This window comes from Procambarus clarkii, chromosome 41, assembly GCF_040958095.1.
Source record: "Procambarus clarkii isolate CNS0578487 chromosome 41, FALCON_Pclarkii_2.0, whole genome shotgun sequence".
NCBI classification, from domain to species: Eukaryota; Metazoa; Arthropoda; class Malacostraca; order Decapoda; family Cambaridae; genus Procambarus; species Procambarus clarkii.
In genome coordinates, this window is record NC_091190.1 from 38,762,284 (window position 1) to 38,777,984 (window position 15,701).

General features: G+C 50.6%; 1 protein-coding gene across 1 annotated transcript in view; it reads right to left on the reverse strand.

Moving 5' to 3' along the window:
- Positions 1–418: 418 nt before the first annotated feature.
- Positions 419–15,701, reverse strand: part of LOC138373266 (F-box DNA helicase 1-like) — a 51,783-nt gene continuing 36,500 nt past the window's right edge. Inside the window, exon 6 of the mRNA XM_069339308.1 lies at positions 419–1,039. Coding sequence (XP_069195409.1) covers positions 908–1,039 — 132 coding nt within the window. The 3' untranslated portion in view covers positions 419–907. The remainder of the gene's footprint in view (positions 1,040–15,701) is intronic.

Here is a 15,701-nt window from a genome sequence, read left to right on the forward strand (position 1 = left end):
CCCGGGCGTCAAAATAGAAGAAGTCCAAGGGAAGAACCAGAAAGAGCAAAAGGTCGGCAGAAAACGGCAAGCAGATAGGAGAAGAGGGGGGAGAAAAACGAAACAGAAGGAAAAGGAAAAGATGCCCAGCAGAATTGGAGAGGACGGCAGCAGGAGCACAAGGCTAGAAAAGGACAGAGGACTGTCCCAAGGAGCATCACACTGCGACAGCCGCCCACTAAGCCCCCACACGGCGACATCGAGCTGAGCGGGGAGGGGGAGTCGTCCAGCAAAATTTGTGTGGACAGCAGCAGGAGCATAAGGACTCAAAAGGTTGGAGGACTGACCCATGGAGCATCACTCCAGCAGCCGCCCACCAAGCCCCCCTCACGGTAACAACGGGGCAGAGAGGGAGGGGGACACGGTAATAAAACACATGTAATAATAAAAATTGTAATAGCATATACATAGTTATAACAAACATTTTAAAACATTTATTAAATTATGTTTTATTTTATTAAAATAACTCTCTTGCAAGGTGCTTCCTCATTCAGCCGTCCACCGACCAGCTGAGGACCAATAATGGGGTACTGGAGGTCCTGCCAGACCATGGAAGGACCATCGGGTCGCTCCCAATATAGAGGCATCAAGAGTGACACCTTCAGTCATGCCTCTTACACGACACCAGTCTACACTCATAGAGGTTCCTCCTCTCAGGGTGTCCTTAATGGACCCTGCCATCACCGAGGTACCCAAAAGTGGACCTCATATGGCGTGCACACACGCACACGCACACAGGAGGTATCACAGGCAAAGTAAAATACTCACAAATACAAAATTAAAACCAAACACTAACATTTGAAAAATTATTCAAATTGAAATAATTAAAATTTTCTTTTACAGAAATCTTCAAAGTTTTTGTGAACATTTAATCTTGGTAGTTGTCATGGACCTCAACGACCGGGAGGTGACCATTATTGGAAACAAGGGAAGTATGGCGTCTTAAGATCATCAAATTGGCTGTAACTTCGAACTGTCTTGATCCTCTCTTAAGGCATTCCTGAGAGAGAGAGAGAGAGAGAGAGAGAGAAACATTATTCTAATCTTACAGTAAACGTTAATTATGCAAGTCTCGATTTCAGAAGGTAAGGTAATTATCAAAAGGTAAGGTAATTATCAAAAGAAGGCACCAAACAGGGAAGGCTATATAGCACCATCAAAGTGCGAAATAATCAGAGGGCGCTAAATATCACCAAGAATGCCAATACGAGAACAAAAACGAATAAGGCGAACGATATCAAAAGTATCCGATTCACCTAGAATTCTATCGAGAGCCAAGTGACCGCGAGAGACGGTCGGAAAGCACGACACATGCTAGTCCTGGAAGTCAGGACATTCAACAAGGATATGCACAACTGTAAGAGGGACAACGTAATTCGAACAATAAGGAGCAGGGTGGCGCTCCATTAAGTGACCGTGGGTTAAGCAAGTATGGCCAACCCGCAGCCGTGCCAAAGCAGTTTCCCACCGCCGGTTACGGTGGTAGGAGGAAGACCACGGGGACCCACTATGTTTGAGAGTACGCAGCTTGTTACTAACCACAGAGGACCAACAACCCTGCCAACGGGCAAGAATGGAGGAATGAATAACAGGATAAAAGTCGGAATAAGGAATACCTTTACGGGAGATGGGACAAGAACGGATAGCTTCCTTAGCTGCAGCATCCGCACGCTCATTGAAAGAAACACCAATATTGCTGGGAACCCAGCAAAACTCTACTGATTTAAATTTACTAGAAATAAGAAACAACCAATGTTGAATCTCGATGACCACCAGATGGACAGGATTAAAGGACCCTAGAGCCATGAGGGCACTACGAGAGTCAACTATAACCACAAATGAGGAATGAGAATGAGAAAGCAAGAGACGAAGAGCATAGAGAATAGCAAAGTTCTGCCATAAAGACGCTAGCCTCCGAAGGGAGGCGACACATACAAGTACGGTCAGGAAAAACAACAGAGTAGCCCACACCCTCTGCAGATTTAGACCCATCAGTGAAGATGGAAATAGAGTGGGAGTGCGAAGAAAAGTGCTCAAGGAAGAGGCTTTTCAGAATTGAAGGAGGGGTAAAGGCTTTAGTAATACAAGTCAAGGGGTATATACAAAACTTGGGAAGGGGGACTCTCCACGGAGGTAAGGAAGGAACAATTTGAGGAGAAACATTAGAAATATGAACAGAAAGAGAATCCTGTAAGCGAGATAACCGGACTGAATGAGGGAGACGATGAAGAGGAACAGGAGCTACAGGAGGAGGAAAAGTCAAAGCACGACAGAAGCGAGAGGAAGAATGTTGTAAGGACCGCGCAAGATAGCGAAGACAGTAGCGACACGGTGGTCCTGAAGAGAGAGAAAGCCAGTGTCAACATATAAACTGAAGGTGGGAGTGGAACGAAAGCCACCAGAGCTGAGACGCAACCCAGTATGGTGCAAAGCATCAAGACAGCGAAGAGTAGGAGAAGCAGAAGAGTATGCAGGGCAACAATAATCGAGTTTAGACAGGACGAGAGAGGAGTGCAAATAGAGGAGCGTGCGCCTATCCACTCAACAAAAAGAAGTATGGAACACAACCTAAAGGAGGTTAAGGGCCTTAAAGAATTCAACTCGAAGGTAAGAGATATGGGCTGGCCAAGACAAACATGAGTCAAAGACTAACCCCAAAAGCTTAGCAGAATCCCTGTACACAATGAGATGACCATAAAGCGACAAAGAGGGACGAAAAATGACATGCTTCTGTGTAAAAGTCAGCACAAGTCTTAGACGCAGAAAACTTGAAGCCATGATCGGTGGCCCAAGACGACATGGCATCAATCGCACGTTGAAGCCCCTGTTGAAGGAGAGGCAAATCATCACCCCGACAGCAAAGGGCAAGATCATCAACATAGAAAGCGGAGAAGACGCCAGAAGGAAGAGAGGAAAGAAGACCGTTGAGGGCAACTAGAAAGAGAGAAGTGCTCAGAATACTACCCTGGGGTACACCCTCATACTGCCGAAAAGGGGCAGAGAGAGTGGTACCAAGCCGCACACGAAAGGAACGACGAGAGAGGAAGCTCTGGAGGAAGAGAGGGAGGTTCCCACGAAGGCCAAAAGAATGAAGTTGAGACAGAATATGATACCGCCAGAAAGTGTTTTAAGACTTTTCCAGGTCAAAAAACACGGCAACAACGGGGGTCTTCGCAGCAAAAGCAGTACGAATAGAGACCTCCAAGTTCACCAGGACATCTGTTGTGCTGCGGCACTTGCGAAAACCAAATTGAGAAGGGGAAATGTGGTGATAGTGTTCTAAGGACCACATCAAACGAACGTTAACCATAAGTTCACAGAGCTTGCAGACAACTCGTGAGAGCAATAGGGCGGAAGTACTTGGGAGATGACCCGAGAGACCCTGGTTTCCAAACAGGGAGAACAGCAGCATCGAGCCAGTCTTCAGGGACTGACGACGACTTCCAGACCCAATTGTACAGACCCAGTAAATACTGAGACGTGCACGGAGGTAGAGGGCGAAGCATTTCATAATGAATGCCATCTGAGCCCGCTGCCGTAGAACCGCAAAGGGCTAGGTTATATCTTGAGGTTATCTTGAGTTGATTTCGGGGCTTTTTTGTTAGTGTCCCAGTGGCCCGGTCCTTGACCACGCCTCCACCCCAGGAAGCAGCCCGTGACAGCTAACTAACTCCCAGGTACCAATTTACTGCTAGGTAACAGGGGCATAGGGTGAAAGGAACTCTGCCCTAGTTTCTCGCTGTCGCTCGGGATCGAACCCGGGACCACAGGTTCACAAGTCCACTGTGCTGGACGCTCGGCCGACCAGCTCCAGGGCAGACTGAAGCTCAGAGAGAGAGAGAAGGGACCATTATAGGGAAGGTGAAGGGAAGTACAGAAATTTAAAGGATGAGATTCTAGAATAGGCTTACGAAAGGATTGGGGAAGACGAAAACCAGAACTAACAGAGGAAAAATGGGAACCCAGTTCGGTCGCGACCTGCAACGGGTCCGCCACAAGAGCACCATGGAGGCGAAGGACCGGTGAGACATTGGGAACGAACTTAACCACAATCTTGCGGCTACGCTTCACGACCAGTGGGAGAGGAGTTTCGGACGTAACAGTGGAGACATAAGATGCCCAGAAAGCACTTTTAACCACACGGATGGTCCTACGGGCCACCGCACTCGCATTCCAAAACAAAACAAAAGACTCGACCGTCTGCCGGCGGCGATGTCTCTTCCAGGCTGCACACTTACAGCGGACAGCACAAGCACATTCCACCAGGGAACGCACTAATGCGTTCCCCGAGAGGAAGAGCGAGGAATAGAGTGGAGGGCAGCGTAAAAGACAGCGTCATGAAAAAGAAGGAGGGCGCAGGGGAGAGGCAGAATGGAGAGGTCGGAAATAGTAGCACGGAGAGTAAAGAGGCGCCAGTCAGCCTCGGCAAACCGCCACCTAGGGAAGGAGAGAGGAGGGTGAAAAGAGAAAAAAGTAACAAGGATAGGAAAATGGTCACTGCCATGGAGGTCATCAAGGACCCGCCACTCGAAATCTAAGGAAAGGGATGACGAGCACAGAGAAAGATCGAGACAAGAAAGAGTGAGTCCGAGAGTTCAAATGAGTGAGCTCACCAGAATTAAGAAGGGACAGGGAAGAAGAGAGGATGAAAGGTTCAAGGATGTGACCCCGGATGTTTGTCAGCACTTCACCCCAAAAGGCATGACAATTGAAATCGCCCAGCAGGAGCACAGGCTCCGACAAGGAGTCTAGGTGGTGTTTAAGATCGGAAGAGAAAGTGGGGCAGTGGGGGGGGGGGGGAGGGGATAAATGGAACAAACTGTGTACCATCTACGCACAAAGACACGGGCAGCAGAACAGTGGAGAGGCGAGGAAAAAAGTAAGGGGACAAAGGCAACATCGGAGCGAATCAAGAGAGCAGAAGAATTATGGACCTCAGCTGTCGCTGGGGGGGGGGGGAGAGAAAAGAATAGCCACGAAAGCGACCAAGACGAGCACCAAGCATCGGCTCCTGGAGACAGACACAGAGGGGCGAAAACTGTGAAATAAGAAGTTGGAGGTAAAAAAATTGGCGTAAAATCCACGGATGTTCCATTGAAGAAAAAACATCAGCAAAGAGAGAGAGGAGAGCAACAGAGAGCAAAGAAGAAACAAGGTGAAGAAGGAACACAGCACGCTAAAAAAGCACAGGGTCAGGATCAGGATCAGCTAAGTCAGGGTTAGGGGGCATGGGTAAACTGAGTAAAGGAGGAGGGAAAGAAATGGGAGGACAGACCAGAGGTGGACGAGCAGGGTCTGGAGGAGAAGGAAGGGGAGGAGGGCAAGAAAGATGGGAGCGCACCTCAGCAAGGACCGCAACAGAGATGAAACCAGGGGCGAAAGAAACCTCCACAGCAGGAACAGGGGGCTCCACCACCAAAGCGGGAGGGGAAGGAACGATAGACTCAGAGATAGAGGGTGAAGAAGAAAGTGAAGCCTTCTTACCGACCGGGGAGGAGAGGAGAGGAGAGGAGCCAGGTTTCCGCTTTTGACTCAAAGATAGAGGCGTCCCAGCAGCAATGTACTGGGCAATAGACTCCAGCGTCTCAATAGTAAAATAAGAGCGAGAGTGAACAGCACAACCATCAGGAGAGCGATGGACATCGGCCCGCACTGTCAGGCGGCGTGGAGAGCCAAGAGACGGAGGAGAATGACGGGAAGGAGGACCAGAGGGAGAGGGAAAAAAAAGACACAGGCGACGTGACAGACTGGGTAGAAAGAGGGGGAGCCCTAGGCAGAAAACCAGGAGGGGGACCCTTCGGGACAGAACGGAGGGAAACAGGGGAGGTGGTGGTGGGCGTGACCGGGTCTAAGGCTTAGAAACGGTTGTGAGACTGAGGAAGGCGGGAAGGACGAGGAGAGGAAGAGCGCACCACGCGAGCATAGGAGACACCGGCGAAAGAGGGGAGACCATGAACTTAGCGCCGAGCATCTGTTAAAGACAAACGGTCCCGGTGCTTCAAGTGGAGGACAGCAGCCTCAAGTTTGTAACGAATACACGCACGGGAGAAGGTAGGGTGGGCCTCACCACAATTGAGGCAGCTGGCCTGGGGAGAAGTGCACTCCAACTTAGAGTGACCCTTGCTTCCCCACAGAGAGGACAGACACACAGGACTAGAACATTTGAGGGTACCATGCCCTAACCTCCAGCACCTACTGCAGAGCCGAGGAGATGGAATATGATGAAATGATGCCCCTTCACAACCCGAAGGGGCAGACGGCGATGACCACGAGGGGGACGAGTAAATGTATCCACCTGGAGGACAGAATGACCCTGGGCCTCGAGGATATGCTTGATATCCTCATGGCAGTCCTCGAGATCCCTAACACCGGTCGTAACATGGTGCGGGAGGAGAACAGTGCCAACACTGGCATTCAACCGAGTGTTCTTTGAGACCCGAACAGGGGGTCTCGCCAAGGCAGGACAAGACGGCCAAGCGGGTGGCCGCATCCTGAGGAGGAGCAGCAACGACACGGGTACCAAGATGAGTGAGGTTGAAGGTGACAGAAGCATCCACAGAATCGACAAGATGCCTATGAAGGGAAAAATTGTCAGGAGGAGTTGAATCCAAAGGTTGGAGGTCAAAGTACTTAGTCCACGTAGCAGGACCAAACAAAGCATGGAACGAAGTAAGATGGGAAGGGAGCATACGAGAGCGACCGTGGCTGGGACGGCGATGAGAACCCTTAGAGAGACGGGTCACAAGGTGCAGTAGTCACAAGAAGAGATGGAACCGTGCAAGGTGATGAGACTGTCCCCACAGCAGGCTTGGGGCTCGACCCAACCACAGAAGAGGGAGGGGAGCAGGGAGGAAGAATCTGGTCTGGGTCTAAACCGGGCTCTGTAGCGGAGGCTACAGATCCCGGTCTTCCAGGACGGTCCGACTCAGGGGCCAGATCGCCCACCCTATGAGCCTGGGTAAGAGAAGTCAAGTCGTCATCCATACAACAAGCCAATATATAAGGGATGGGACCTGGAACCAAGGGATACCACCTACCAGGGTAGCCAGGGAGGCCAAGCGCGGGCCAGTGCAGGAAGGGTGTGTCGTCCCTAGCAGTGCTCCCCCTTTTCAACTGGGGAGTCCTACTACTACGTTCATTCTCCCACACTGGTGCTAAGATCCCAGTCCCCCTATCGCCCCAGCCTGGACACCCAACCATCCACTCAGGGCGACCCCTCCAGCAGGTGGTCCGATGGCTCACAAGGCCCCTACATGGTGCCCTTCAGCACGTACATCACCCAAAGAGGGGGCAGGAGAGAGGGCACAGGCAACCCACACCGGTCCCTGGGAGGTGTACGTGAGCCCCTCACTACGGCAAGGAGGCACCACGGAGGGGTTGATTTCAGAAAATTTTGCCCAAACGTTCATGATTGTCTTGAAAGTGTATTGGGTAAGACGAGTGTCTTCCTTCACTATCATAAATACAAGTCTTGTATGTGGCATTTTGAGAGAAGCCGGACTAGAGCACTGTACAAATCCGGTGACTGCAAGGGGGGGGGGGGGAGGTTGTTGTGATGCAACCCAATGTAATTCCAGAGAAGAGGGGCAGGTATACAACTCCTACAGTTACAACTATGATCTATACAATTACAAAGCAAGTGTGTGAGAGTGGGAGGAGCAGACATGCAATGCAAGGCAAGTGTGAGAGGGCCTGACATTCTCAAGAAAGCAAGTGTGAGAGGTGGGAAGAACAGCAACCACTTTTGGAATAAACACAAACTTGCAGTTTTACCGAACTCCAGCTGAAAAACATCGTGAAGATCATGGCAGAGACCCTTATCAATTGCCTATAGATGATGCAGAACGCCTCACAATAACAGACTCAAGAAATGACTAGTGTAATAATGGACACGATTCTGCAGGGTATAGGGTATTCCATGAGGGTATAGACTCATTCCTATCAATGTTTGCTGATAAAGCAAAAATTATGAGAAGAATCATAGATGAAGATAGAACCTATAAGACGACCTGGAAATAACTGGTGGGATGGTCTAGAAATTGGCTACTAAATTTCAACTCGGGAAAGTGTAAAAGTAATGAAATTTGGCAAAGGAAGTAAGTAATAATTATAAAAAAGAAGGCACCAAACTGGGAAGGTTATGTAGCACCATCAAATGTGAGGGATAATCAGAGGGCGCTAAATATCACAAAGGACGCCAATACGAGAACAGAAACGCATAAGGCGAACGATATCAAAGTATCCGAGTCACCAAGAATATTATCGAGAGAGAAGCGACCGCGGGGGTTGGTGGGAAAAAAAGATATACACTCGTTCTGGAAGTCAGGACATTCAACAAGTATATGCGTGACTGTAAGAGGGACAATGCAATTAGGACAATAAGGAGCAGGGTGCCGCTCCATCAAGTGACCATGAGTTAAGCAAGTATGGCCATTACGCAGCCTCGCCAGAGCCGTTTCCCATTGCCAGTTACGGTGGCAGGAGGATGGCCACGAGGACACACAACCTTTAAGAGAACGTAGTTTGTTACCAGTAACAGACGACCAACAATCCTGCCATCGGGTAAGGATGGAGGAATGGATAACCGGGTAAAAGTCGGATAAGGAATACCGTTATGAGAGATGGGACAAGAGCGGACAGCTTCCCTGGCGGCAGCATCCGCATGCTCATTTAAATCGACACCAATAAGGCTGGGAACCCAACAAAACTCATCTGACTTAAATTTACTGTGAACAAGAAACAGCCAATGCTGGATCTCGACAACCACTGAATGAACTGGATTAAAGGACAGGAGAGCCATGAGGGCATACGAGAGTCAACAACAACTAGTAAGGAAGATTGACAACGAGAGAGCAGGAGACGAAGATCATAGAGAATAGCATAAAGCTCCACTGTGAAGATGCTAGTCTCCGGAGGTGAGCGACACAAGTGTGATCATGAAAAACATCAGAGTAGCCAACACCGTCCGCAGACTTAGACCCATCAGTGAAGACGGAAATGGAGTGCGAGCGAGAAGAAAAGTGCTCAAGGAAAAGACGTTTTAGAACCGTAGGAAGGGTAAAAGCTTTAGTGATGTGGGTCAAGGATGCACAAAACTGCAGACGGGGGACTCTCCATGGGGGCAAAGAAGGAACAACACGAGGAGAAATACGAGAAATACAAACGGAAAGAGAATCCTGTAAGCGAGATAACCGGACAGAAAGAGGGTGGTGGCGAAGAGGAACAGGAACCGCAGGAGGGGTAAAAGTTGAAGCACGACAGAGGCGAGAGGAAGGATGTTGCAACGATCGTGCAAGATAGCGAAGACAGTAGTGATCACGGCTGTCCTGGAGAGACAGGAAGCCAGTGTCAACATACAAGCTGAGGACGGGAGTCGAACGAAAAGCATCAGAACTGAGGTGCAACCCATTATGGTGCAAAGTATCAAGACAGCAACGAGTAGGAGAAGCAGACGAGTAAGCAGGGCATCCGTAATTGAGCTTACACAGGACGAGAGAAGAATGTAATGCAAGGAGAGCGCGCCTATCCGCTCCCGAGAAGTATGGGACAATACCTGAAGGTGGGCAAGGGCCTCGGAGCGCTCAACACGGAGGTAAGGGAAATGGGGAGACCAAGACAAACGAGTGTCAAAGAATAACCCCAAACGTTTTACGGAATATCTCTACTCAAGGGGATGATCATAAAGTGACAAGGAGGGACGAAGAACGACCCGTTTCCGAGTAAAAGTTATGGCCCAAGTCTTAGTAGTAGAGAACTTGAAGCCATGATCGGTGGCCCAAGACGACACGGCATCAATCGCAAGTTGAAGCCGGCGTTGAAGGAGAGGCGAATCATCACCCTGACAGCAAAAGGTAAGATCATCGCCATAGAGAGCGGAGAAGACACCTGAAGGAAGAGGAAAGAAGACCATTGAAGGCAACCAGAAAAGGAGTAGTGCTCAGAACACTACCCTGGGGCACACCTTCGTATTGCTGAAAAAAGGCATAGAGAGCAGTACCAAGCCTCACCCGAAAGGAACGACGAGAGAGGAAGCCGCGGAGAAAGTGAGGGAGATGACCACGAAGGCCAAAAGAATGAAGCTGGCATAGAATATGCCAGCTTCATAGAATATGATAATGCCAAATGGTGTCGTAAGATTTTCCAGGTCAAAAAAGATGGCAACAACGGTGGTCTTCGCAGCAAAAGCAGTACGAATATAGACCAAGTTCATCAAGACATCTGTTGTGCTGCGGAACTTGCGGAAACCAAAGTGAGAAGGGGAGAGGAGGTGACAGTGTTCCAGGAACCACATCAGACGAACGTTAACCATACGTACAAAGAGTTTGCAGACAACTTGTGAGGGCAATAGGGCGAAAGTCCTTAGGGGATGTTCCCAGAGACCCTGGTTTGCGTACAGGGAGGACCACGGCATCGAGCCAGTCCTCAGGGACTGACAACGACTCCCAGATCCGATTATACAGACTCAGTTAACCATAGGAGGGAGATGGCGAAGCATCTCATAATGAAAGCCATTGGAGCCAGATGCCATAGAACCGCAGAGAGCCTGGGCTGAACGAAGTTCAGAGAGAGAGAGAAGGGAGCGTTATAGGGAAGTCGAAAACGAGTGCAGAAATCGAAAGGACGAGATTCAAGGACAGGTTTATGAAGAAGGAAAGATTGGGGGAAGATGAGGACCAGAGCTAACAGAAGAAAAGTGGGAACCCAGTTCGGTATCAACCTGCAACGGGTCCCCACAGGAGTACCACGGAGGTGAAGGACCGGGGAAACATCGGGAACGAACTTACCCGCTATCTTGCGGATACGCTTCCAGATTTGTGGCAGACCAGTTTCGGACGTAATGGTGGAGATATAAGATGCCCAACATTTAAGTTTAGCCATACAAATGGCCCTACGTACCACCGCACTCGCCTTCTGAAAGAAAAGAAAATCGGCCGTCTGCTGACGGCAGTCTCTCTTCCAGGCTGCACGCTTACAGCGGACAGCCCGAGCACAGTCTGCATTCAACCAGGGCATGCACTTCCTTGGACCCCGAGAGGAAGAGCGAGGAATAGAGCGGAGGGAAGCGTCGAAGACAGCGTCATGAAAAATGAGGAGAGAGCGAGGGAGAGGTAGAAGGGAGAGGTCAGAGAGAGCAGCACTGAGGGTAAATAGGTTCCAGTCCGCTTTAGCAAACTGCCACCTAGGGAAGGAGAGGGTAGAGCGAAAAGAGAAAAAGGAAACAGGGATGGGGAAATGGTCACTGCCATGGAGGACACCAAGAACCTGCCACATGAAATCTAAGTATAGAGAAGACGAGCAAAGAGAAAGATCAAGACAGGAAAGAGTGCGAGTCCGAAAGTCCAAATGCATGGGCTCACCAGAATTCAGAAGAGACAGGGAAGATGAGAGGATAAACGGCTCAAGAAGGCGACCTCGGATGTTTGTCATTTTGTCATTCCCCAAAAGGAATGACAATTGAAATCACCCAACAGGAGCACAGGCTCCGGCAAGGAGTCCAGTAGGTGTTTCAGAGCAGGAAGAGATAGCGGGACACTCGAGGAGAGATAAATGGAACAAACTGTGTGCCATTTCCCCACAAAGATACGAGCAGCAGAACAATGGAGAGGCGAAGGAAAAAGTAAGGGGACAAAGGGAACATCGGATTGCGGGCGGAGGGGGGGGGGGGGGGAGAGAAAGGAATAGCCACGAAAGCGACCAGGATGAGGCACCAAGCATCGGCTCCTGGAGACAGACAATGGGGCGAAAAGCGCGAAATCAGAAGTTGGAGTTCAAGGAAATTGGCGTAATAACCTCGAACGTTCCATTGAAGAATAGACATCGACGAGAAGAGAAAAGACAACAACAGAGACAAGGAAGAAACAAAGGCGAAAGGGCAACATAGCACGTTAAAGACTATCAGGGCCGGGATCAGGGTCAGCAAAGTCAGGGTTAGGCGGCATGGATAAACTGAGCAAAGACGGAGGGAAGGAAGCGGGAGAACAGACCAGAGGTGGACGGGTGGGGTCTGGAAGAGGAGGACGAGGAGGACGAGGAGGAGGAGGAGGAGGAGGAGGAAGGAAGGAGAAAGGAGGGAGGAGGAGAAAGGAGGGAGGAGGAGAAAGGAGGGAGGAGGAGAAAGGAGGGAGGAGGAGAAAGGAGGGAGGAGGAGAAAGGAGGGAGGAGGAGAAAGGAGGGAGGAGGAGAAAGGAGGGAGGAGGAGAAAGGAGGGAGGAGGAGAAAGGAGGGAGGAGGAGAAAGGAGGGAGGAGGAGAAAGGAGGGAGGAGGAGAAAGGAGGGAGGAGGAGAAAGGAGGGAGGAGGAAAAAGGAGGGAGGAGGAAAAAGGAGGGAGGAGGAGAAAGAAGGGAGGAGGAGAAAGAAGGGAGGAGGAGAAAGAAGGGAGGAGGAGAAAGAAGGGAGGAGGAGAAAGAAGGGAGGAGCAGTCAAGGACAGCAGCAGGAAGAGGGGGAGTAAAAAGAGGGGGAGTGCACCTCAGCAAGGGCAGCAACCAAGAGGGAAGCGGGGGGGCCAAAGAAACCTCCATTGCAGGAACAGGGGGCGCAACCACCGAAATGGGAGGGGAAGGAGCGATAGAGTCAATAGTAGGGGCCGAGGAAGAAAGCGAAGCCTTCTTACCCGCCGGGGAAGAGAAAGGAGAGGAGCCAGGCTTACTCTTCTGACTTGAAGAGACCTAGTCCCAGCAACTATGTACCGGGCAACGAATTCCAGCGTCTCAACAGGAGAAGCGGAACGAGAGCACACACAATGGCCGTTGGGAGAGCGATGGAAATCAGCCTGCACTGATAGGCGGCGGGGAGAGTCAAGAGACGGAGGAGAAGGATGGGAAGGAGACGAGGAAGAAGACACAGAAAACATGACACACCGGGTAAAAAGAAGGGGAACCCCAGACAGAGAACCAAGAGAGGGACCTTTCGGGATAGAACTCGAAGGAACAGAGGAGGGGGCAGTGGGCGCATCAGGGTCCATGGCCCGGAAACGGTTGAGAGTCTGAGGAAGGTGGGAAGGACGAGGAGAGGAAGAGCGCAACACGCGAGCATACGAGACGTTTGCATAAGGTGGGAGCCGGCAAACCTGGTGCCTCACCTCAGGAAAAGATAAACGCTCCCGGAGCTTCAAGTTGAGGACGGCTGCCTCAAGCTTGTAATGGATTCACGCACGAGAGAAGGCAGGATGGGACTCACTGCAGTTGAGGCAACGAGCCTGGGGAGAAGAGCACTCCGACTTAGAGTGACCTTCGCCCCCACACAAAAGACAGGGAGAGCGAATCCCAGAGCAGCGGAGGGCACCATACCCAAACCTCCAGCACTTGTTACAGAGCCTAGGAGAAGGAATGTATTCTAGGACAGAGCACCTGGCACCAGCAAGAATGACAGTGGAAGGGTCCTACCATCAAAGGTAATCTTCACAACCCGAAGGGGTTGACGGCGACGACCACGAGGGGGACGAGTAAATGTGTCTACCCGGAGGGCAGAATGGTCCTGGGCCTCAAAGGTATGCTGAATATCAGCATGGCAGTCATGCAGATTCCGAACATCGGTCGCAATAAGGGGTGGGAGGAGAATAGTGCCAACACTGGTTTTCAACTGACCGTTCTTGGAGACCCAAATAGGGGTCTCGCCAAGGCAGGATAAAGCAGCCAAGCGGGTAGCCGCATTCTGAGGAGCAGCAACAACGACACGTGTACCGAGACGGGTGGGTTTGAAGGTGACAGAGGCATCCACAGAATCAACAAGGTGCCTATGAAGGGAGAAATCGTCTGGAGGCGCAGAATCAAGAGGGAGATCAAAGTATTTGGTCCACGAAGCGGGACCAAACAAGGTTTGATATGCATCAGAATGGGAAGGAATCGAAACGAGTGCGGCCGTGTCGAGGACGGCATTGAGAACCCCTAGAGAGAGAGGGGTTAAAAGGCGCAGTAGTCAAAACAAGAGAGTGAGCCGTGCCAGGGGACGAGGTAGTCACCACTGGGAGCTTGGGGCTCAACCCAACCACAGAGGAGGGAGGGGAGCCGAGGGAAGTTGTCAGAGAGGCCAAAGGAGGAGCAAGGTCGGGGCCTAATGCAGCTGAGGCTACAGAGCCCGGTCTTCCAATACGGACCGACTCGGGGGCTTGGTCGCCCACCCGACGAGCCTGAGATGGTAAATGAGGAACAGAATTAGACATAGTTACGAAGAGAAAAATATTCATTCACGAATGTGCCCCCATACCGTCCATGGAGCCACATTTAGAGGCAGGAGACCCAACAAGAAGCCCTCGCCGATCATGCCGGGGCCCCCTAGGAGTGCGCCTTGAGTATACGCCCCACAAACGCCACCTTAAGAACCGTCAGTCCGTCGAGATCGGGTTCAGTGACGAAAGGAGGATTGACAATAAAAGGTTCCCCTCGCTCTCGACATCGGGTACTACAGTTCTACGGGTGCAAGAGTATACCTCCCCAAGCACCCGGGCGTCAAAATAGAAGAAGTCCAAAAGAATAAACAAAACAAGCAAAAGGTCGGCAGGAAACGACAAACAGATAGGATAAGAGGGGGGGGGGGGAAGGAAGGAACTATCAGGGGGAAAGTGCCAAGCCATTACGACTATATAGCACTTGGAAGGGGTCAGGATAAGGATTTGGGATGGGACGGGAGGCAGGAATGGTGTCCAACCACTTGGACGGTCGGGGATTGAACGCCGACCTGCGTTCAAGGAAAAGCGACCTGGCACAATTAGAGAAGACAGCAGCTGGAGCATAAGGCCACAAAAGGACAAACTGTCCCACGGAGCATCACACTCCGGCAGCCGTCCCCCCAAGCCCTCTCACGGCGCCAACGGGCCGGATGGGGAGGGGGTTATGCGAAGGAAACCGAAGGCTGAATACAATGTACCATCTGGGAGGTGATATCCAGCAAGAGTCAAATAGAGAGAAAGATACGGAGGTTGATATCACACTGAACCTGTCCCCAGAGGCCCACATCAAAAGGATATCAGCGGCATATGCTAGACTGGCCAACACAAGTTTAGAAATGTGTAAGGAATTTTTCAGGACCTTGTATACCACATATATCCAATCCTCGAGTATGCAGCTCCAGCCTGGAGACCATACCTACTTAAACACAAGACAAAGTTAAAGGAGATTCAGATGTATGCCACCAGACTGATCCCGGAACAGAGAGGTATGAGCTACGAGGAAAGGCTAAATGTGAGCTGAACCTCACATCCCTGGAAAACAGAAGAGTAAGGGGCAACATGATAACCACCTGCAAAATTCTCAGGGGAATTGACAGGGTGGACAAAGAGAACTCCTCAGCATGGGTGAAACACGAACAAGGGGACACAGGTGGAAACTTAATACCCATACGAGCCACAGAGACAGATTTTTTTCAGTGTCATTAGGCAGTGATGTGGTGGAAGCTGACTCCGTACACAGTTTCAAATGAAGATTTGATAGAGCCTAAAAGGCTCAGGAATATGTATACCAGTTGATTGACAGTTGAGAGGTGAGACCAAAGAGCCAAAGCTCAAACCCCACAAGCACAACTAGGTGAGTAGAGTTGCACAAGAAACACAATGAGACAAGACGGAGCACAAGAGGACAAACAACGCGAATTGGACATACTGACTACCAACAACAGTCTGGTAAGTATGTAATAATCAAAATACGGCACCAAACAGGTAAGGCTAT